Here is a 24,500-nt window from a genome sequence, read left to right as displayed (position 1 = left end):
TCGCGAACGTCTCCGATGCCCCGGGGAAGGAGAAGCGAGTCCTGTCCCTCCCCCTTCCCGCGGCACGGGCCGGCAACGGGCTCCTCCACTCCTCGCCCTCGAGGTAGGGCTCGGACAAGCACCTCGCCTCAGCCCCTCCGCGAAGCACAAAATAACGGCGGCGCGCTCCGGTCAATGTAAAACCATTTTTTATTTCTAAATCACTTTCACAACAGTGAAAATTAGTGAATGGTAATGGTAATGCACTAAACAAGCCATTATGGGCTGTGTTCAGTCCGAGTATGAGGGGTGAAGTGGTACGATACAAAAAGCACACCAAGAAAAAGGTAGGAACAAAAGCGTTAACACTTTTAGACTATTTCATTCTCGGATTGCCAGAAAATAAGGACTCGCAGTCACGTTTCTGCAGCCACCTCTCTCTAAATCCATTATGTCTCTCACCAATAGATGGAAAAAACCCCAAGCTGTTAAAATTATGTATTTTAAACATAAATGTTAGTTAAATCAGTTTCAATACCTCTTGAACCTATTACAGTCACCTTTCTGTCTTCTTTATTGGAAAAAGGCTTTCAAGGGATACCCTACTCCTCCCTGGATAACCGCTGCTCTTAGCATCGAGTTTCACAATACAAAAAGGGGCAGGAAAACCATCCCTTCTTCTGTCACATGAACTTTGCCTTTCCATCAGCAGGTGGTGCTGCCTGCTCATGAAAGGAAGTCAAAGCTGCGACATTGTACCACAGCCGGTTGCGTACAACAATGTAATAAACTGCCTTTCTCCTAGAAACGGTTCTAGTTACGAAGTTACACATTTGAGAATAACCATATGCAGAAGTTGTTAAGCTTCTCAAAAGTGCCACACAGCAGAAGTTGAAGCACCACTTCAACTATTTATAGTTGAGCAATATATTCTGCCATGTTATCATCAAGGCAGTATAAATTTGACTAGATGTGGCAAAACACTGCAGAAGGTTTGCAACATTCTACTTGCCAGATGGAATTTTGGAGGTAGGCAAGTTAACTTCAGTCATCCTCTGTCTTGATACTAAAAGTGAACAGTTTATACTTACATAAATAAGCTTCTACAACAATTAATTAAGGTGTCCTGCCCAGGAACCTCCTCCATAAGCTAGAAAAACCCTAGCTATTAAAACAAAGTTTCTAAGAGTTGATTTGTTTTGTCAGTTGTCTGCCTATTGCCAGGGAAGTCAAAATACTCATCTTGCAAGAAATCATTAAGACTATCAGCGATCTGAATCAAAATAATCTAAAAACAATAAAAGAAAAAAAATGGAATTGTCTAGTCAGAGAAAGATGAACTCTTAATCTTGCTAGGGAATCTCTTGTATCTGCTGTTCTGAAGGAATCTACACAAATATGTCAGGAGTACTCTCTTTAAAGCTGTATACCCAACAGGATTCCAAAATGGCTACACAGAGTGCTCACCACCTGAAGTATTTTCCCCTCCGCACACAGATGGTCATGGTCTCCTCCAGCACTTCAAATTAATCTCTTTGGTAGATACTGCAGACTCTTGCACTACAGCCGCTGGGCTGTGGCACGGCGTGGCTGTACGCACCTGTAGAGAGAAGCTCTTCCAAATGCTCCCTACTGTGGCACGCGCTAGCAAAGGCGCAGGATCTCATTTTTCCTCCTGTATAATTTACCAGTACGACAAATTTAACCTCAAAAGTCACGTAAAGATGCCTTTTGTTCCTCTCCCCAAACAAGCTGATCCCAGATCTGTTATAGCGTTTTATTTGGAGTACATCACCTTGCGTAGAAAGTCTCGAAGCCTTGGGAAGAATAAACGTAGCTACAGTGACATGGTGGTGAGGGGATTATCCATGAGCGCAGCCACAGGCTGCTGCGCAGAACCGAGGAAGACAACACTGTTTTGTCAGTGAGGAACGGGGCTGGGTGAGGCAGACAGGTGTGTCGTACTGTTCGGCAACCCCACCCGGCTCCACAACGAGAGAATCTTCCAGTGTCTGGCTCCAGCAAATTCAGGCTTTAAAAAATTGCAGCATAAATTTGTATCCCTTCTTCTAACAGCCATTAGAACTGCTTCAGGAGGTGTTTTCCATCAGGCTGGGAAATAACAGCAAGAAAAGAAACCAGTCTCCAAACCTGGTTCCATTTGCACCATGTGCTGTGCCTAAAGAGTCTCGGCAGCGCTGCAGATGATTTCCTGAAGAAGGCTGGATGCTGAGGTGAAGACATTAAATAACATCCGCAGCTCTGGCAGATCCATCGTGGTTGCCCAGCATGAGATACTGACCACACTGCAGACATTGCCTTACCTGCCCACTCTACCGTGGGGCAACTGTCTTTCACATAAACCTGCTGTCACTGGTTGGCACCGGATTTCAAAGCAGCACTCCTTTTAGGAGTGGAGCTCAAAGCTAGGCCCGTGGTTTGTGGCAGGAACCTGTTGTACAAGATAGCTGAGCTGAAATACGCTTTTTAAACAGTGTTTAATTTCCAACTCTGGTGCAAAATGCAAGATTCCTCATTGTGCTGTGATACCACCAATTCCTGAAGCCCATAGTTAGCTACGGAACCAGACACCAAGAGGTTTAAAATGGGATGGGGATGCAGTTTGTAACTGTTTCAGTGGCCTTGTTTGCCATGAATATACAGGATAATGGAAAAGATTTATGCAATCAACAGCCAGAACATTATCACCAGAGCCACAAACAGGAAGAGGCGGGATAGGAACTGCTCATCCACATACTGAGGAGTCCCTGGAACAGCTGGAAAACAGGAAGTAAAAAAAAAAACAACAAAAAAACAGTTCAGCTTCTTCCTCTTCTCCAGAGCCGTGTATATTCTGAACGTAGCACATTCGTAAATTGAAAGATATGCAAGGAATCTACTGGGTGAGAAACTGTTGCTATTTCCTACCTTCAGACTGGCCACCCCTACTGGAAGATCAGCAGGAAGACAAGCAGCAGCTCCCTGAAGCAGGACTCGCGGTAAACCTACTCATGACTAATAGCAGCCCCATGTGCTAAAGTACACGCAGGCCTGCTCAGAGCACCTCTGGGGCAGTGCTAGCCAAGGTCACTGCTTGGTTCACTGTTGACTGCCGAGCCAAGTTCACTGTTCCCATCCTAAGTACTTTACCACCTCCACCTGAGCGCTCCTCCCCGTCAAGGTGAGACATCTCTGAATTAGGAAATGGTAAAACAGTCAAAGCTGTGCGTGTAGCCTTGACCAAAAGAAGGAACAAAAAGCACATGAACTCTAAAGCTCAAGCCGTGCCTTTCTGGAACTGCTCTACTGAATCCACAGATGAAAAGCAGATAAAGGAGTTAGTTCAATTATGGCTGTTACAACAGCATGTATTTACGTACTCCTCAGCTCAGTCACACCTCCACACAAATTTTCAGTGGACGCTGAATATAGTTAATTGGCAACTTAATTTGACCCAAGGACAGCACAGGTCCTTGGCAACGCAGGTGTGACACAAAGAATGTGTTTCTGTTTCTTGTAACTCCCATGCCATATGCCATGGTGAAGAAGGTTTGCCAGGCACAGCCTCTCCCAGAGGAAGTCTAGAATATCCGGGGCAGTAGGTTTTCTGGTTCAGAAGAGATAGACTCAGTTTGTCTACCATGCAGATGGGGAGGAGGTTTTCTGGAGATTACTTTATTTTTAGAGAGCAAGGCCACTACTTGGAGTAACCCAACTGTTTTTTCTTAATTAAAAACAGTGGAATCACTTCACTAGAACGTTAATTCTTGGGGAATACGGATGACTGTCTCAGACATAAATTTCTGAAAACAAAACAATATTTACTGTCATTATTTTGTGATGCAAAGCACCAGTTTAAATTTTTCCTTCGCATCTTCCAGGAAATGGCCCTTTCCTGCTGTTTTCAAAATATGGGTCTCCTTCATACACCCCTACTGATTCCTTTTTATTATTATTAGAAACTCCAGTCCAATTTGCCTCATTTTTCAAAGTGAGTCTGCTGGAGTACCAGAGGAGACATTTGGGTCAAAAGGGAGAAGTCACCAGTGCCACGGTCCATCTCCAGTTCTACCCTCCTCTCAGGGCTGCCTTCAGCAAATGTATGGAAGTGACAAACTTGCTCCTTACGTGAGCACCTGTACAAAACATGTACACCACAGACTGGGGTTGCTGCTGGGTGTTTTCCCCCCACTTTGTGTTTCTGTTTACAATGCTGATTTACTTTACTGTTCAGAAAGTTTTGTCATTTAGCAGGCTGTGTGCCTAAAAGTTACAAGGGAGTCTGTAAAACATCTCTTTGTGACAGGACTCTCGGAGACGGTGGGATGCATGGTACCTGGAGGAGGTCGCCCGTCGTTTATGTTGAATGCTGTTGCAAATATACCAAAGGGAAACGCTCCAATTCCAAATGACATTTGGAAGCCACCATCCCCAAACCCAAAGCCCTGGAATCCCTGCAGAGAACAAAGCAACAGAAGACAAAAAAGGTACCAATCATTTAAAGCCTATTTCAGAATATTTTGTAAAAGTGCAGACATTCCCTCTCACTGGCTTTCCTATGGCTGAAGGAGTATCGTGCTGCCTGGCAACTTTGGATCTGCCACACTATTGTTAAATACCTCCTTAGTTCTGGTTTTAAAATGTTTCACACAGTAGCAAACTTGCCAGAGCAACCCAAAAGTTTGAGAAAATTAAAACTAGGAACTGCAGCTCTTGCTTGAAGGCCACAAATTACAAAAGCATTTCTGTAACATTTCTCAACTTCAAATACTATGTATCTGACAATATATCAAATTCACCACTACCAATTCTATTTACAATGTCTTTACAATGTATTAATGATTCTGCATTAATAGCTCTTAGCCATATAACTATAAGAAAGGATTTGTAAAAAAATAATGTGCATTGATTTTCATGATACACGTGCATCTTTTAAACATTCAGTAAAGTGATAAATTGCTAGTGGGATGTATAGAGCATTATAGAGAAGAATAGTACCAAAAAAAAAAAAAATTACCAGGGGGACTCTAATTAAGGTGGCAGATAAAGTCATCTGGGGCAGGAATGCAAGACATAGGGAAAGGAGGAAAAAAGGAAGAGTTACAATGCAATAACACTGACCCCTATGGGATCCAGACTAAAATATCACATCAAGTCAAAAGATAAGTCTGAATCAAGGCAAATCCTACTGTATAAAAGCAGTGTACTGTTTGAGACCCAGCTGTGGAGGGATCTCAGTAGTTGCATCATGTTTAAAAACTGTGGAGCGCTCACAGTCACCGTGTTCTGTGATCCAGCAAACCGTCTTCTCGTCTGAGAATTAAAACAGGGATACCAATTCTGAAAGACCCTCTGGTCTATCGCCTCCAAACAGTGGGAGGACAAAGATGATTTCACTTCTATAATAAAAGCCAGACATTTCTGGGTTCACCCTTGATTTGAGGAGTCAAGTCTTTTGACTTATAACTCTTCTCGAGCATTTTGCCATCACCTATCAGGGACAGCAAAGCACGCTGCATGGCCGGTCCTGCACCTGTAGGAAACAGGAGGGCTGCATCACTACTGCTATGTTTTCATACCAGATTCCTCTGACTTACAGCAGCACCAGCTAAAAGGTTCAAACAAGGTAGAGCAGCTGATTTAATAAGAAGGCAACTCCCTAGCGAGAGAAAACAACTGAGCTCCCAATACATCCAATACAGAAATGTTCCTTAATCACACCCAGCAGAGTTGTTTGCTTGAAGCATGAGGTATACAAATGCCCTCCGAGGAGCCTAGGCTGAGTTACACGGAAATATGCAATTGTTTCATCAGGTCATGTTCGCTGCTATCGTGCTGGAGAACACTGTGGTCTGTGCTGCTGGCTGCTCCCACGTCTGTTCAACCTATGCCAGCTGCTGTTTACATTCACATGTATCCAACAGGCATCTACCTTCTTTTGCTTGTAATGCCATGGTACAGTAACATCCCATAGAAATGCTAAAGCAGGTGTCAGTGCCAAAAGAGTAAGTTCACACATGGATTATGTATTTCCAACACAGGTATAGTTTGACAGAAATATACTTCCACAAAGAATTTTCAAAGCAAAGTGTTCCTCGTGTTCATGTATTGAGAACGATCAAGTATGAAAAGTATTTCCAGTGATGCCACCCAGGGCTGTTTTCATGAAGCACAATTCAAGTTAGCCCATTCTTTGGGATGCTGAAGAGTACTACAGGAATGGAGTTTTCTGCCACACCATGGCTATCAATTATTCATGAATAAGCTACTGGGGATGAGCAAGAAATGTAAGCTATGGGATCATCACACAGGATCTCATGCACACATTATGTCCTCCAGGATAAATAAATACACCATCAATAAAAACAACTTATCTGCTGAAGGTTGTTTTTTCACGTACCCCTCTGTTTTCCGGTTCAGGTCTCTGTCCTTGGGGCCGTGGGGGAGTTTTCTCTCTGCAGGAAGTCATGAAATTAGCTCAAGTGCAAGGATACATGACAAGAATATCTGCAATAGCCTGGCTAATAAAACAGAACAAACACAGAGCACGCTCTCACAGGGCCATGCTGCAGCAGAGCTGGAGGTAGTGTGTGAGTGAGTGGACCACCCAGCTTATGAATCTCCAGCAACATATGGCTGAGTCAAGATACTGAACTTTTAGGTAATAATAATCCCATTGCAAAGGCTAGAAACTGAGGACATGAACATTTTATATAAGCTTCTCCAGTCAGATAACATTCATTGCAACCTGCCTCTTGTAACTGATCATTAACACCGAATTCAAATGAAAATAAATTGCCAGTTGAACAAGAAATAAGGTGTGCAGACCCAGGCCCTGAAAAAGCCAGAAATACTTAGCAGAAATGTCAGTTCTATCTGTCTTTTGACAAAGTATTTCAGATTGCGAATCCAGCACTTTGATAGTTTCATCTTAAGACCCTAAACTAAAGTTTCATCTTAAGTTTTCACACAAAAATAGTTGTATTTAGGTTTCTTACCTGGGATCCTGTTGCCCAGTGCTACCTCTTCCATATAGAGGAATAACTTTATCTCGACTGATTCCTGCTTTGCATACAGGACACACTTGTCTGTTTGGCCTGGTCTCTAGCCACTAAAAGAAAGTAAATTATAAGAAAACTAGTAAAAGACCATGAAAACAACACGCAAACCTCACTTGCAGCCAGGCAGGAGACTTTAGCAATTTCTCAGAAAGCCATGGAGCAAAACATTTTGGTAAGTGCCAAGTAGTCTCCAAAGTAGAGCTGGCATTTTTGACTGTTGTTCTGGCATGATCCACTTGTTGATGTGTACACATTCAGAACTGCACTGGAGTAAAATATGAAGAAATAAACAGTACCAACAGTCCTGCGTAGGCAGAGGGCTAGTGTAGATACCCCCCTTTCAGTTACCTTTTCTGTAACAATACCACAATGTAAAACACTGCACACGCAAAGAGAAGGACGCTCAGCACTTAAGCCTGCAAACTAAACCCCTGTGAACTGCCTACAGTAATTCTCCTACCAAAACTGGGAATACTCAGTGTTTAATAAACTCAAAAGTGGGAGGCAAGTGGAACAGAATCTGTTTCCTTTTTGCTGAAAGAGCAGATTGCAAGGTGTTGTGCCTGAAGTTGCATTAGCACATTGCAGGTTGCCCTGGAGAGAAAGAAGCACGTTTGAAAAGAGGGGGATACTCCAGAGAACCAAGGGCTTTATTGAGTAACAGGAGCTGATGAAAGACACAGTAAAAGGAAACCTGTCTTACCTGGTGTAAACAAGGCCAACTGTGAGCATTCCCAGGACAATTTGTTCACAACGCAGAAAAAGGGAGAAAAATAGAGTTAGTTACTGACAACTCGATCCAACAAATGTGCAAATTGTACCATGGATAGCACAGCTTGGAGACAACAGAATCCTGGAATCCAGCTGGGCCAGTTCCATCACCTCCCATTAAAATCATTTTTCAAAGCACAGCCCAAGCCCGATCTCCACTGGTCTTTTCAGGTTATGCAATCTAAGTTGCTAACATGATTCTCTGCATATCACCTTTGATTTCTGGGTCCTCATCCATACCAGAGCCCCATGCAGAGGCTTAATTAATCTTAGTGTTTGCTGTACAGATTTTGTCTTCTGATACCATTAAAAGATATCCCTGAGCTAAGACGCAAATGAGGAAGATGTCAGTAATGAGACTCCAGGATCTTAACAGATGCAAGGGACATTCAGCTAAAACATCAGCCCCGTTCACGGAACTGTGGAATAATTCAGGCTGGACGGTACCTCAGGTGGCCTCTAGTCCAACCTGACACTCACAGCAGGGTCAGCTATTGAGATCAGACCCAGTTGCTCAGGGCAGAGAAATTCCCTTTATACAGAACTACTCTTAAGATTAAATTAATATGGCAACTTAAAAAGGTCAAAGACAAACAAGCAAGCTGCCAGATAAAACTGCTAAGCAGCCATCTGCTTTCAAAGTGGTCTTGACAACACTATTCAGACAAGATATATGATATTTTTTAAGGTTTCATTCTTCCAAACCCTTTTGTGCAATAAAGTAATCTAATTTTATCTTAACATGTCATCAGCAAGTGATTTTCCATTTCCTCCTAGAATAAAAACCTGGATTTTCAGATGTTACATACATTTACACAGAAAACAAATGTTCTAGGCCTCTTTTTATTAAAGAGCATAATTTAGCCTACTGTGTAAAATAAACCAAAAACCCCAAACATTTGGCCATGTCAATCCTTAATAACTCCTTAACATTTGAGAAAGAGTATGTTCTAGACCAAGTTATCCAAATAAGAAATGCTGCACGCTTATTATATTTGTGTGATACATTCCCAAGGCAGATCAAAGAACTGAAAAGTTAGTATTGCAACTGCAATACCACGAGAAGAGAGAAATAGCCCACAAGTAAAAGCTTGTTATCTATTTTCTCATGGTTTTACAGGAAAAAAGAGGAAGCTTGTAGGAAGTATGAAAACTACGATTTGGCCTCCAGAATCTAGTTTCAGATGCAAGTTTAGGTATGCACAGGCTGGAAAGGAATTTAGATCTGAACAAGATATCTATGTTAGAGCAGACAGCACAAACAAAATAACATACATAACCAAGCAGTATCAATGAACACTGAACTGTCTGTGTGGGGCTGCTTGTTTGTTTGCTTTTACCAAATAATCCAAAAGTATAGGGAGTTTAAGACACAAGAAACCCACTCCCTGGAACATAAGCACAGAAAAACAGTTGAGGAACAAAACCAAACTGCTCCTTATCCATGGTCCTTACTCATTTTATACAGGACATTTTATTTGACATCTAGAATTATAAAAACCATAGGCTTTTATGTGATCAGAGAGACAGACCGTGTTCTGGTTTATCTGTGGAGGTTTGAGCACTTACCAGAAGAGATGTCCACACAAGCTGATAACTGCGTCCTTGGCAGTGTCTAAACAGATGTTACATTCAAAAGTGTTGTCCTGATTAGCACTCTCCCCAGCACCATTACTGTTACTACTGCCACTGGTCCCTCCAGTACTGGAGTTCTTTGTTGATGCAGAAGTCGTGGATCCTTTGCTTGCCATCCTCAAGAACTACCCAGACACAAGGTCAAGAAAATCTTCCTGTTGGAATCCTAGCAGTGAGAAAGGGGGAAAAAAAAAAAAAAAAAAACACAAACAACTTCTTGGCATTGTAACATTGCATTCTTGTCCTGTTCCAAAGTGGTAGTGATTTATATAAGAAGCACTTGAATCCTATTGTTGATGGTTTTAGTTTAACATAGCCAAGAGGGATCTTTTTTTAGAAACTAAGCTACTTTAAAGTCCTGTAGTATGACCTGGCTAATGTGTGACCTGCTTTTTGAAGTTACTGATAAGCAACTGAGATCCACAGCCGAAACAAACCCACCGTTTTTTCTCATAAATGCCATTTGCCATGAGAAGAACGAGCTCACCCAGTCATATGTGCTCTTCCAAAAATTCAACACAAGTTGTAACTGAGAGCAGTCTGAAATAAGATTTAATCATGAAGCAATTCACAGTTTGGACAGACTGACTTAATGCATCGTTTTAAGTTCAATGTTTGTTAGTTTGGAATATGAATGATAATAATGGCAAACAAAGGTGGCTTAGTACTTGATTTGTCTCATCAGCAGTGTATTGGTGCTATTACAGCAGTGTGTTGATATGACTCAAACATTTCTAGTACTTTCAAACTATCAAGCATTTCTAATCTCATAGCAATGCAGAAGGACTAACAATTTTACTTTAATGTGCTTTAATTTTACTTAAACACTTTTGCTTCTCATTAACATCATATCTATCAAAGAATAAATTTATTTTATTTCTGTAGCAACAACCTCACCATCTACAAACTCCACGGTACCTAAAATTTTGAGATTCAGCACAAGGCATTTACATTTCCAGAAACGCTTTTACCTGTACAAGGTTTTTAACCTAAGAACTAAGAGAGTTTCAGCAGTTACAGAAAGTAATTCACCAAACCAAAAACGTTTAAAATATTCCACTGTGCTTTTCATGAAGCTCTGACATCATGTTGCTGCTGCAGGGATATGAATACTTAGATAAGGTTGTGAGAAAGAAACAGGTGATTATCTGAACTTTTTGCAAGTGTACAAAGAGTTATGCATTCTAAAAGGGCAACTTGAATTTTTCAGAAGCTTGTTTCTTTGCAGACTTACCCCACAAGCATTAAAGGCTTTCCTCAGTGGTCCCTTTGTAGCGGTGCTGAAGCACAGGTGCAGGGCACCAAAATAAAACCGCCGTATCCCTAGCTGTTATTGTCAACGGCTTTTTTCATACAACACAATCCCACTGCACGGTCAAACAAGCATCACACTCAAGCCTCCTGAAGGTATTGCAGCGCAGACACTCAGTTACAGCAAGTGAAATATATTTTTGCAGAGCTTTTTCTCTCAGTTACATCATTTCGCACAGTGTCCCAGAAGGGCAGCTTTGTATTCACAGATGCTGTACTCTAACGTACGTTGCTTTCAGCACCGCTGAGTCTTAGTATTTCACTCCCTGCCTTTATTTACACTCAGCAGCAACACAGTTCATTGTACAAAATTAAAATTCATGTTAGTTCAAGGCAGATGGAAAGCCTGCCAGCCCACTACGCTTGGATTTTTCACACATCCTTACTACCAGAATCTTCAGCCTATCTCACTCAGTAGTTTAACACTTGAAAACTTACCAATTTGGGTCCATATATATTTGCTGGGAATTAATATCAACATCAAGAGAACCTCCTTAAAACTCAGGAGTTCAACACATTGTAAAAACCACGGGCATCATTTTATGGAACGGGCACAAGAAACATCTGGCTCATATCTTGGCATATATAATGCAAGGAAAACATGTAGAAGAGGCAAATTCCTGTGTCACTAAAACCAATGTGAAAAAAAGGTCCTTTTTTCCAAATTACATTCCACATATTTAACACCAGAAATCTGGAGACTCATCAAAAAGATAAATTCTGTGTCTTCACAAACACCTACTTAAAAACCCCTTAGCTTTTAGTAACTACAAAAAATAAATAAATCATTAAGTTATGAAGAAGAATGACAGAGAAATCCATAGGAATATAGTAATGTAATGGAACAAAGGTGGCTGAGACGGAAGAAAATTCAAAATGATATCGTGCAACAGGCACTAAATCTACTCTCCTAGAAGAAGGTCATTCCTTAGTCTGTACTGGGATCCTCTCCTAATTATTTCTCCATAGACTGATTGGGCCTGACAACCTATTAGGATATAACCAATTTAAAATATCAAAAATACATCAAAATACAACAAAAAAAAGCATCAATCTTATGCTGAAAAGTCTTCTCAAACATTTGCTCTTGTCTGTGGAATACTGTTTAATGTAACTGGTTCTGTAACAAGTGCTGTTGGGGTCTGTTCATCTGCAAATCACGCTGCACATATACAAAGAAGCAAGCACGAAACAGCATCCAATGACTAAATTTATGTTTGATAATCATATATTGTGTCACTTGTAAGCATAGTCTGCAAATCCTAAAGTAGAAGTTCAATTGAAAATTCAACTTGTTCCAAGTGTAGAACAAGCTCAAAATTGTTGAAATGTCACTTGAACTAATTAAACTCTGAGACAAAACTTTTTAGGGGGAAAAAAATGCACGAAACTGCAAGCAAACCACAAACTAAAGAAAACCAACCACCAACACAACAGGCCAAACCAAGCCCATTTTCATTTTGAGTTCAGAAGGAAGACTGTGAGTACGCTGGGATATAACGTGACTTTTGGGGTTAAGTAAACAGCATTTAGAGATGCCAGTCCAGGTTTGCTAAACTCTTGTCCTTTAGATCAGGTCTCCAAATCAACCCTAGACACATGATGAATAGCAAACAAAGCAAGTAAAAGGATATAAAAATCAGTGGTGATCTAACTGCAAGCATTCGAAGATTTTATCTTTTTTTCTTTCTTGCTTCTTTACTCTCTAGATATTTACAAGAAAACAGTATCTTTGCTACTTAAAAGCCATCTATATTAGCTGTTTATCTCCTTCAAATCATGGCCCCTATGATATCCCAACAGGTTGTTCTGAGAACGGCTGAATCACTGACATTTACTACATCCAAGAATCAAAAGCGGCAACAGATGAATGGTTAAGAAACAAAGAACCGATTTTCAAGCAGTCTACCTAAATAAAAAAAGTCTGATGGAGCGTGAAGAAGACACAGAAGTGAAGATACGTAGGTAGGGATCCAGCACAAATCCCACTGAGTTGCATAAAGAATAAGCACGGCTGAAAGAGCTGGTGAAACTGGAGCTCCAAGAAGCAGATGGCACACTGGGACCTGAAAGTTTCATGACAAGAGGGAGCACAGGAGGTCCATGAAAGAAGTGCAGTAAACCGGTAAGGTCTATGTGTTGTGCATAAATACTGTGTGTAAATCTCACTAACAGGCAGTAAGAAAGACATTTTACTCAAATACTTAAAAACTAAATCTCTAAATGTAGTGGGAGAAACGGCACAGCAGGAAAATGTGAGCCCAATGGCTACTGTAAAAGATCACATTTCTGAACTCAGCACATGAAAAATGACTGCACTTGCCAAAGTACACTGACCTGACTCTAAAAATACAAGAGAAACACTTCAAGACAGACTGGGAGAGTTTCCACCATAAGCAAAACCATACAAAAAAAAAATCCATCAGAAACACAGCAGGTGAACAATAATTCAACCTGAGAAAGTCAGAGAGGGAATATAAATTAGAAGCTAATGTCATCTGTATGAAGCAGTTGTAGAATACATGCTCACAGTACTGCAACATTAGGATGTTTGAAGTATTTACTTTTTAATCTTCTTTCAAGAGCAATCAGAAAAGTTTCTGGTGAGGATCTAGGACTCTGGCTAGTTTATTAATAAAACCAAAAGTTTATTCCTCTTTGCAACATCCAATACATAACAATGAAATAAAAAGAGCATTGTTGGATGTAAAATGCCACTAGAAAGACACTTTGCCATATATCTTCCCTAATGAATCTTATTTTATCTAGGATTACTGAAATTGAAACAATCCAAATCTAGTTTGTTTCTGAAACAAGTTCTGATTTAGTTTCTGCACTTCTTGCTGTTTAAACCAGAAGGAAAACTTGTCAGGTTATTTTTCTTATCACTACAGAGACAATGCCATTTTCAGACACATGGCAAATTTTATAAACATTATAAATTCTATCTAAAAATATTACTCAGATTTTATGTAAAGACACTCACTTGTAAGTTTAACAAAAATCCGATTCTTAACCTACTACGATTGCCTGGACTTCAAGTAAAACCTACAGGCAACCTTAGTTGATAATTGTTGACAGTGCCTAGAAGAAAGTACATTTACTTCTTCACAGTCATTTTTAGATATTCTTAGCAAACACAAGACTGAAGTCCTACTGTTAATCATTAAATACACATTTATCTCTCACTACCTTTTTACTGTCCCCCAAACGTGTTACACTTTAACACCTCAGAAACATTTTCTAAATTCATCTTTTCACCTCCTGTAACCTGTACAGCATCAGGTACCCACTTTTTAGTACTACCATAAAGTGGACCCAACATACAAGTTTGTGTGACTACTTGGTCTTGCAAAATCAGCCATTTGCCTCACAGACCAACGTGCCCTTGCTTGGCCTCATTTCATTAATTGGGATTCTGCAACATACGTCCGTGTTACAGTTGCTGCTTCCAGGATAAGAGCCCTGCTGAAGGGCTGTTTTGGCAACTCTTAAGGATTCAATACACCTCACAAATGCAAGACATTGTTACAAACTAACAAAAAAAGCAGCAAGTGATTAAAGTAAATTTTTTTAACCATTCCGTAAAAGTATAATACAGACTCCAAAAAAATGTTGCACAAATCTTTAGAGCAGGATTTTATCCTCTTACCTCATCAAGTCCAAAGGAAAAAAAAAAAAAAAAAAAAAAAGAAAATGGATATAACCAGTTGGGTAATACTGCCTGAGCATTTTCCTGGTTTGGAGAGTTACATAAAACATTAAATGCCCTTTAAGTGGGCTAACCAGGTTAGCAGCAAAACGTAAAAATGAAATAAAATAAAATAGTTACGATGTGGTTTAAGAAGTAATAAGCAATTCTCAACAGAAAAAAAGGCTAATGGCATGTGCCAGAAGCTAACGCTTTGCGACCCTACCTAGAGCCAGACATGCACCTAACGCGACACGGGCGCTTCTCCTCGCACGGGCTCCAGCGCTGCCGCAGAGCGAGGCGGGCCAGGACCCCCGGGCCGCTGAAAACGGGGGTTTCGGAGGAAAACCCTCGCAGGCGGCGCCGGGCCCTGCGCGCCGCGGCGGCGAACCCCGGGCCGGAGCTCCGGCAGCGAGGGCGGCACACACCGGGCCTGCCGGGGCGCTGGGGGGGACCGTGGCTGCGGGAGCAGGACCGGAGCCGGGCTGGCCGAGGCCGGGGCTCCCGCCGCGCCCTCGCCCGGCTCCAACCGCCCCCGCCTCGCTCGTTTCACGGGGCAGGCGGCTCCGGCCTTCCAGGGGCCCCCGGGCACGGCTCGGCCCCGGCCCGCTCCCTTCGCGCCTCAAAGCCGCCGCCCGCCTCGGTTCCCCCCACCCTCCGCCGCCAGCCGGGATCCGCCCGGCCCGGCCCGGCCCGGCTCGGCTCGGCTCACCGGCGGGTCTCGCTGCTCCCCCGCAGCAGCCCCGAGCCGCGGAGCCGCTCCCCTGCCAGCGGCCGCCGTCACCTGATCGCCCGGAAGCCCGGCCCTGACGGAAGGGACCGGCCTCCCCGCCGCTCGCCGGGCCGCGGGGCCGCGTTCCGCCTGCCCGGGGCTCCCCCGCGCTGCCCCGCGGGACGGCTCCTCGGGCCGGGCGCGGGGTGCCCCGAGCAGGGGCCGGTTAGCGCTGCCGGGGTGCCCTTCCCTCCCCCAAGCCTCCGAAGGAGACCCCCCCCCCCGGGCGGCTGTTACCTCAGCGAGGGAACCGGCTCGGTGCGAACCGCTCGGGTGCGGTGGGGGTGACCACCACCATAAATAACCCCTGCCTGCGCGCCCCCAGCGAGCCTGAGCTCTGTCTCTATTGCAGTTGTGCTGCCTGCTCGTCGTGAGATGCTGCAGGGGCCGTGTCCAAACGCCTGCCTCTGAAAAGGGCAAAAACTTCGTATCGACAATGGCAGCAAATGTTTGGCCCGACCAGGGAAGTACGGGTGGAAGGAAGGCGGCAGCTTTGAGGGAAACAAACGCTAGGATCTGAGCAGAGGAGCATCTCCAGGGTGGGAACAGAGAGCTTTGTAAAGGTATTTACACAGCTGTGAGACACCACAGAGGCAGAGAGAGGGACAAAAAGTGAAGGAGAGGAGGGGACCTGGTGCCTGAAGGAGAGGTCAGAGCTGAGAAAGGTGACCGAGAAGGTGCTTCTGAAGGGTTTTGTCCCTGCTCTGAGGACACTGAGGCAGAAAACAGCACAAAAGTGCTTGTTTCAAATGGTGGAGAATGGGTCGATCCTAAACGGAGGTCTCCCACTAAAGGCGAGCCTTACGAGGGAATAGTGAAGGTGAGAAGCGGAGGCAGGTTAGTGCCGAGGGGGCTTATCAGAAAGAGATCAAGGACACTGTCTGAGGCCTGTCTACTGACTGAAGTGGCCTGAGACTACACAGCTCTAGTGTGAAGATCGGAACACGCAAGCCAGGAATTGTTCAGCAATATAAAAACACAGCTGTACTGAGCCTTCATACCGCGTTCAGTAGCACATAGGCTTGGCAAAACCCGTGTTGGAATGGTTGTCCAGCAGCCCTGCCGGAGTTGCTGTACACATTAATGTGTTACACTGGAAAATTTGTAGTTGAGGTGGAGATGAAGATAGTGTCTGAAAATGACAGTGCTTATGGCGTTAGGACACACGTTGTAAAGCTGTCCTGCCCATGCTAGCAGTGTATTTGCGGCCTGAAAAGTTCTCCAACAAAGCAGGCTACCACATTTTCAACAAGTCAGTGTATCTCAGTGTAGTATCTGATTAATAAGAAGTTGACAAGGCCCCAAAGGTACAAATGGTATCCTCCAGGTGCTGATTAAAACACGGATGACCTTCTGAAATTTCAACCAGCTTAGAGTAGTCTCCATGTATGCCTAGAGTCAAAAGAATTTCAGTACAAAAACCAAAAAAAGGTTGATTTTTCGAATTACAATCATGGGAATAAATAATGCTCGGAACAGTCTTTATTGTTTGGGTATCATATGGTAATTAAAGCAAACTGAAAACAAATCCAGTTACTGCCATAGACAACATAGCCAGGGAATATTTTCGCTGCCCAGTGATAATGTTAACATTTTATTTATGTTTTAAGTCTCAGAAGAATGGGATGATATTACGCATTTCTATAATGACTTATTTACAGTAACCCTGTTCTACTTATAGCAAGTGTTTTCCTTTTAAAATGGAAAAGACCCAGAGACAGGCAATGAGTAAGACTGGATGAATGGGAAGGGTGGCGTACAAGAAGAGAATGAAAATGTTAAACTTCTTTACAGCTAGGGTAACAGGAGGGGAAGAGACTTGCTTAAAACTGTAGGTCAGCTGAGGAATATATGTGGGACATTCAGATTTACTCCCATGGACAAAGAATAATTAAATTGAATGGCAATGATAAGCGGTGCAAGGGAATTCTTTCCTTGCCGAAGCCAAGAAATCAGCTTTCAAAGAGCTATATATCACGTGCATAATGGGAATAGAAATATCATTTCTATTTATGCATATTCTGATGGCGATAATGTTTATCATTCTTTAGTGTAACTGGTAGCCAGTAATTGCTTAGAATTAGAAAAACTTTGTGCCTTGGTTGCCAGTTCATTCTTGTGGTGTGCATGAGAACAAATCACTTGGATTTATTCACTTTTTCATGATCTAAGTCACAAGATCGTCAAACATAATGTTGATATTTATGGTACACCACACCCCCTCCTAAAACTTTTAATTATGAAAGTCGTACATACATCAGGAATCCAAGTCCTTGAACCTCTTATCAGTATTTTTCTCATCAATCTCCCTGGTTTGCTTGTATTTTCAACCCAATGGTATCTGAATTCAGTATTAAATCACGTTTGGGAATACTGTTCCTTCCTTGAAATTTCCAAGCGAAAGAGTTCCCGTCTGTCTGTGGCCTTTTACCTTTGTTCAGCAAGAGCCACTTCCAAGAGCTTCTGCTCCTTTCACTTTTCTGTTTTCACTACCACACCAGAAAGGCGGGAGACCATACAGCGATTTCTGGCATGTGACACACACTCATCTGCTTTTTTCTGTATTGTATCTGTGGAAACTGCCATATTTCAAACAGTAGGCCTGTAAGCACACCGAACTTTGCCTCATCTGCTTGAGTAAAACATGCCTTGAAGCATCTGGTGCTTGACATCTGTGAAGGCAAATAATCGAGCTGAAACACAGTCACAATCTGTTAGAGAAATCCCAGTCCTCTAACAGAAAGAAATGGCCAGAAGAGTATCGTTAAGCCAAGATGAAAGATCCAGCAAGGCAAGCTGGGTAAGAGCGCTAAACAGAACATCTCCCCTGCAATCTTTTTTCTTTTTTTTTTTTGAGTTAAAGATTTAATCCCTTTTTGGAGGTCGATTCGTTATCCTTGGAACTTGTCATTCCATATTTATGGACAAAAGCAGTTGCAATAGGCACGGGTGGAGGAGGTGCATGTTTTCTATCCCCTGCCAGAGGTGGGGGAATTAGATGCTTTTTACCGGATACATTTTACATATCTTAATGAATCTTGTGTGTCTAGTGTCTCTTCTCACCTGCTTTTGAAAGACAACTTCCTACAGCAGATGGATCCCATGCTATCTCTTGCTTTCACGGTAAAAGATTTTTGTGTTGTCTACACCATGAGAATGTCTGACTCCCCACACTTTGAGTGCTGTCAGTCAGTATTTCTGAAGCAGTGAAATTACCATTTCAGAGATGCCACAAAACGTGGTAAAGTGCTGATAATTTTATTACAGTTGCTCACTCTTTCCACATCCTTATTCTTTAATGCCAAGTATTCTTTCTTTCTCTACAAATACAGAAGTAATACGGGCTTTCTGGTGTCATTGGTGTGTGTTTCCACTCTTACTTTGTGTGAGCTGTTACACCTGAGAAACATTAAGATATTTGCCTGTACGGCACACGCGAAAGGAGGCTGTTCAGCACCAGATGGACGTGAGAACAAGCTGTGTTTACTTTCAGCAACTTTCCATCCACGGGCATCGCTCTTCCCAGCAGCACAAACCCAAAGAACGGGCAGTGGGAAACAGCGGCTGGGCCACCCGGGTCCCCTCACTGCCCTTCTGGGGTTTCTCAGCGTGGGCAGCACCGTCTGCCCTGCTTTCCTCCAGAGGCTGGTACAAATACCCAGTGTAAATATGCCTTTTTCACGGTATCTCACAATTCTTCACACGACACCCAGTTCCCCACAGTTCCTTCCATTTATACGCTCATTCCCAGGCTTTCTGGGGTTTTGGGAAGACCTGGCCTGCAGCCCACAGCGCACCGCTGCCCCCCTGCCTGTCCCTTCACCCGGCTGTCTCACGGAGAAGCGAAACAACCGCGTTCGGCAATCCCTGGAGGCGCCCCCGGGGGCTCCCGCTCTCCCGGGCCGGCCCCGCCGCGGCCCTCCTGCCGGAGGCGGGGCGGGCGGACGGCAGCCCCCAGCATGCTCCGCGCCCGGCCGGCCGGACTACAGCGCCCGACGTGCCCCGCGGCTGCCGCGCTTTCAAGATGGCGGCGCCCAAGGGCGGCTCGGGCCTGGACACGGACTCGGACTCGGACAGCAGCGGCGAGGCGGCAGCGCGGTTCCGGGAGGCCGCCTGGGACTGCGCGGCGCAGGCGGCGGCGGCGGTGGTGCGGACGGAGCGGGCGGAGCCGCGCAGCGGTGAGGATCGGCGGCCAGCGAGGCTCTGTTCTCCCGCCGTGGCGGCGGGTCCTGCCTTCCCCTCTCCGCCGGTCTGGTCCGGGCCCCTCCGCAGCGCCTCCTGCGCCGAGGCTGTCCCGGGGGAGCGGTGGTACCTCTCTGCCGCAGTGCCGGTGGCAGCGCCGGGGGAGCCGAGGCGGGGTTCTGGGAGGGGGGCTCGGCCCGGCGCTGCCGGCGGCCTTCTGCCGGGGCCAGAGCCCCTTCCCGGGCAGGCCGTCGTGCTGCAGCCTGGCCCTTGGGAAGTTTCCCTTTCCCCTCATAACTGTCTTCCCCCGAAGGTGGGCGTGGATTGTCTTTCAGGCACGGTTCTTTACTCTATAAAATCAAATGTGCCAGAAGGGGGATTAAAGGGGGCCTGGTCGCAGGTCTTTTAAACTTGCCTTTACTTCTTCCTTTGTCAGGTGGCTTTAAAAAGGATCACTTACGGCCCGCTCAGCCCAGCCTAAGGTATTTTTGCTTCAGACTCGTGTTTCACTGAAGAAGAAATTAATGTATGATGTTGTGTTTGTGCTACTTGCAGTTAATACGTTGTGGTAATTCCTACTGGAAAGGCCTGTTCTGTTTTAGGAATTAGGTCAACCATAATCTGAAATGACACTTAAATCTGAAAAAGCTCGGAGTTTTTTTAAGTAGATTTCCGTCCCTCTAGCAGTGGGGGAATATGGAAGTTGAAAACTTATTACTGCTGTCAGTTGCAGCATTAGTTCCAAGTGTCAGAAATATCCCAACTCTGCAAGTGTCCCATGAAGGAATTGGTACAGTTACATATAAAAAAAATTATTTTTCTTCAAAAAACGTTGCAATTGCAAAAGCAAGCAATTGTCAGCTGGGAAGCAACAGCTGAATGAGGAGCCTTGCAGTGGGGGCGATGCTGTCCTATCTAAGTTTGCAGCCTTTCTGTAGGCTCGGTTTCAAAGGCTGTCAGCCAGGCAACTTAATAAAACCCTCTCTCCTGGGACAATTGCATGGGTTGTGGCAACATACACAGGAACTATATGCAAGAGAAAGGATGTCCTGACATAATTTATTTGCTTTTGTAGGCTATTTCAATGAGAAAAATCACCCAATTACTAACTGTGGTGGAGATGGCTAAATAATATTTAGCACTCTCTTGGGAACTGAACTGTTACCACTGAGCTGTTTTCCTTGTTTCTTAACAGTCTTCCCAGTCCAGTACGAATTGATTACTAGAGGGTAGGAGATTTACAGTCTGTTATCTCCTGTTTGGGTAAGAGCACCAGATGTTATTGACCTTGAAAAAGATAATTATTATTCTTATTTTAAACAGACGTGAGGTGAATGGTCATGTTGAGGATGGAAATGAGCTACAGACGACACCAGAGTTCAGAGCACACGTTGCAAAGAAACTGGGAGCAATGCTAGACAGGTATGGGCATGCAATACTAAATGAAGTTTCTTTGATGGGTCAACTGCAGATACTTTTGTGTGCCAAACCTAGGAAATTCAAGATCTGAGCACAGCCTGGATATGGAGGAGAAGATGTTTCTCTTCTTGTCCTCTTCATTCCTGTATTTAATGCAAACTTCCAATATTCTGTGAACTAACCTGGCCCATGTGCCGTACCCCTCTGGTAAAGACTCCCTCTGCAGCACTGCGTGTCTCCATTTGCCTCTGGTGAATGTGTTGTGGGGAGGAAAAAGTAGACTTTGGGTGCTTTAGCACTTTCATCGTTTAAAGGCTGGCATGAGAATCTTTCATTTATTCTTACGACTCAAACCAATACCTGATTTGGGGTTGTGCTGGCACTATGCCTCTGACTGGGCTGCCACTGTCTTTATTGTGTAAATATGGCCCTGGAGAACTAGAGTTCCTGGTGTTCAGAAACTCCGCTTTCAAGTCATTCTTGTGGCATGCGTTGCTAAGGAGAGAAGGCATGGTCTGCTCTGAAAGCAGGGAGGTGAGGCAGCTTCGCTAAGAAAAAGGTAAGAAGCTATGTAGCATCTCCCTATAGCCTTCTTTCCTTAGAAGTACCAACCTTAGCTCAGTTTGCGCAAACCTGTCTAAGATCTGACTGGCGTTTTCTGTTTAGTTTCATCACTGTCTTGAAGGACTCGTCAGGACCTTCACAAACGTCTGTGCAACAGTCTGATTCTGGAGATGATGGTGAGTTCTGGTCACAGCCATTGTGGCTGTTTCGTGATGTTGCTGGTTAAATGATGACAAGTGGGATGGATCCTGTCTATTGCCAGTTCTACACCCAACTGACTAATAAGCATTTGCAATAGAAGAATTTCTGTTAGCGTCTGTGAAGGCTGTTACTTTGAAGCCGTGATCTCTGTGCCCTAAGTCCTCCCAGATAGTCCCAAATAATTGCTGTCAAGCACTATGGCAATACAATAACAGCAGCAAGGCTTCCTAGGGAGATTGCTGTTGATTGCTTTCACCTCGGTTTTATATCGTGGCTAAAATTCCCCTTTATGTATTTTAGGTTTTCGCCTCTTCTCTTCCTCTGTCCCAGGAGACTGTGGGAATTCAGAGCCTTGCCCTGCAGCAAGGAGGAGACAGCCATCTAGTTCCAGGTGAGGAGGTGTCAGCTGCTTTGCTCCTGGAGTGCTATTGCATCCCACATTTCGGAGGCAGCTGGGACTTTCACAAGGGAATAGGAGGCTGAAGAGCTTGAGCGTGTGTATTTATGACTCCTATATTTGTCTGGAGCACTTCTTTTTTTTAGTTTCTTCTTTTAGTGCTGGGGAACTAGAAATGTTTGTGGGAGATGTTCTTTCCCCTCCTAGTATGTAAAGAACACCTCAGCCTTCAGTCTGTTTAAATGCTAACTGTAGGTATTGGAGTCCCAGAGCCACTGGGTGTTTATCAGCCGTTCTCAGATTACTCTGCTGGCTGCGCTTTGGGTGAATTCAAGGCAAAAGTGTAATGTAACTTCCGTTCCTTTTGTTACCTTTCCAGTGACACAGACAGTGACCAAGAGTGGCAAAGGTACCAGGAGGCTGCTGTGTCAGCCACAGACATTCTGAAGCAAAGTGCTTTTCCTGCACTGTCCCGGGATTCCAGCCAGGATCAGAGTCAGGGTTATGTAGAGCACAACCAGAAAAAAAAGAAGAAAAAGAAAATTAGGGGAGAAAACAATATGCAAGAGAAAATAATAGACCCAGCAGAGTGTGACCAGATCTGCAAAGATTTGCCACAGTTGGTGTCTGCAAATGGACAGCATGAGAGACAGGACAGCAGTCATACAGAGAACTCAGTGTTGCCAGGAGTTGTAAAGAAGAAAAAGAAGAAGAAAAAAAGAGAATGAAGATCTTGCTTTGCAAACACCAGGTCATTATAATGGATGAAGAATGGTGGAAAAAAAAACCAAAACCCCGAACAACAAGAGTTGCTGCAGATAAGGGCAAATTAATTGGCAAAGCTTCTGTTCTAAAAGCTCAGTGGCCTGAGAGTCTAATTAAGTGACTTCCTATGTTTTTGGCGTCCCCTGGGGAGGGGAACATTGTTCTCCTGGCACAGCAGTTCTCTGTGCTGCTGCTTACGCAGACTTAGCGTAAAAGGGTTAAATCCTGTGCACGGACTTGCATGGCAGAGGGATGTAATCATAGCTGCATCCCTCCTGGTCTGTTCCTTCCCATCATGAAAACAAATCCTGTGTCCTGGAGAAAGTATATGATGACTTGAATTTGGTTTACATGGCAACAGGTGATCAACTCCTTTTCTCTGCCTCCTCCTAGATGCCTGCTAAGAATAGCTCCAGCCTGTGGGAGATTCATTTATCAAAAGCATCCTGTCAGATATCAGGGCCCCCTTATTTTTTTTTTGCCCTGTGACAATCTGTTGTTGAAACCTGCCATATTACAAATCCCTCTGTAATCTGCACCTCTCCAAGGCCCCTGCATCTAAACAGTGTGCAGTGAGCTTGTTTCAGGGTTGTTATAAATAGGTAGTTCTGCTCAAGTTGTGTCCGTTGGGATTTCTTTTTGTGTATAGGTTTTTTTTATGGCATTTGTTGTTATTAAATTCTAGTACACTATTAGACTTACTTAATTTGGCAGGTTTTGTACAACAGTGGCTTTCTTGCTGTGTTCTGATGGCTCCCCCGGCAGAGATAAAGATGGCTGAAGATGGCTCTTCCGTTGCTATGAAATTGCTACAGGAAGGACTCAAGCCTGACTTAAAATCGCTGTGTTTCAGTCCTTATTTTGGTTGATTATGACTTTGTCTCTCTGACATACGGTGGGTTTTGGTAGTTTTCACTATGGCTCTTAGTTCCAGTGTTTTGGGGAAATGACCGGTTATCAGATAAATACTTTTCTGTTTGGGATTCAGTAGCTCTAACTTACTGGCCCTATTCAGGACACCAGAAAGCCAGGTTAGAGAAACTGAAATAGTGGACTGTTACTCTTTGAGCATGGGAAAACCCAAGACGTTTTCTTTCCTCCTGTAGGATCCTTGCTGGTTTTTAATCAAGAAAACACAGCTGGCATCCAAAAAATGGAAAAGCCAAGTAGAAAATTGGCTGGTAATCTAACTGAATGTGCCAGCAGCAGTTACTTGTCTTGTGGGCAGTTAAAACTTCAGTATACTGAAGCTAGCACCTGGGGTTTCAAATGCTTAGTGGTGTAAACATTACCTTTTGACTTGTTTTATGATGATTATTTTTATGCTAACTGGAAGTTAAATGTATTTGCAACTGAGGCAGATGGGAGATTAGGAAACAATTCTAGGATAAAATTCCTCAGAGAGTCTAATTACTGAAATTAGTATCTAGTGGTAGATGGTATCTAGAGGAAGCTCTTATCAATAAAAACTGTAATGGACATCTGCAGTTTTGAGATTTCCAGATATGATAACTAAAATCTTCCCTGTTGGGCTTTTTCATTTTTAATTCTCCCTTCTATCTTAAGCTTTTAAGAGGCTTCAGCACGTTCTAGACTCAAGGGTTTTCATCCATTTCACAGTTGAAAGAACAGCTCTGTTTTGGTCACAAAGACAAAAACATGTTAATTGGGTCTTTTTTTCATGTCTGACTAGTGACATATCAGTGATGTGAATGTTGAGAGTAAATAGGGAAGAGAGGAATAATTAAAAGA

The 24,500-nt window shown here is 43.7% G+C and overlaps 2 protein-coding genes across 4 annotated transcripts; one reads left to right on the top strand and one right to left on the bottom strand.

Moving 5' to 3' along the window:
• Window positions 1-171: 171 nt before the first annotated feature.
• RNF185 (ring finger protein 185) lies at window positions 172-15,195 on the bottom strand. 3 transcript variants are annotated; one of them, XM_086474259.1, is made up of 7 exons: window positions 15,161-15,195; window positions 9,381-9,612; window positions 7,744-7,762; window positions 6,978-7,090; window positions 6,380-6,434; window positions 4,316-4,433; window positions 172-2,756 (listed from the first exon to the last, which is right to left on the bottom strand). In XM_086474259.1, the coding sequence occupies exons 2-7, from the start codon at window positions 9,560-9,562 to the stop codon at window positions 2,659-2,661; spliced, it is 585 nt and encodes a 194-aa protein (XP_086330385.1). In that variant the 5' UTR covers window positions 9,563-9,612; window positions 15,161-15,195; the 3' UTR covers window positions 172-2,658. The 3 variants fall into 3 exon arrangements, with proteins under 3 accessions (XP_086330385.1, XP_086330384.1, XP_009950391.1); XM_086474258.1 differs by lacking the exon at window positions 15,161-15,195 and adding an exon at window positions 11,196-11,213; XM_009952089.2 differs by lacking the exons at window positions 6,380-6,434; window positions 6,978-7,090; window positions 15,161-15,195 and having other exon boundaries at window positions 9,381-9,633.
• Window positions 15,196-19,229: 4,034 nt separating this feature from the next.
• C16H12orf43 (chromosome 16 C12orf43 homolog) lies at window positions 19,230-23,530 on the top strand. Its single transcript, XM_086473900.1, has 6 exons — window positions 19,230-19,398; window positions 19,839-19,884; window positions 20,726-20,824; window positions 21,488-21,561; window positions 21,887-21,977; window positions 22,363-23,530. The coding sequence occupies exons 1-6, from the start codon at window positions 19,245-19,247 to the stop codon at window positions 22,709-22,711; spliced, it is 813 nt and encodes a 270-aa protein (XP_086330026.1). The 5' UTR covers window positions 19,230-19,244; the 3' UTR covers window positions 22,712-23,530.
• Window positions 23,531-24,500: the final 970 nt, after the last annotated feature.

This window comes from Leptosomus discolor, chromosome 16, assembly GCF_034619465.1.
Source record: "Leptosomus discolor isolate bLepDis1 chromosome 16, bLepDis1.hap2, whole genome shotgun sequence".
Lineage (NCBI taxonomy): Eukaryota > Metazoa > Chordata > Aves > Leptosomiformes > Leptosomidae > Leptosomus > Leptosomus discolor.
This window is presented reverse-complemented; position numbering and strand designations above follow the sequence as displayed.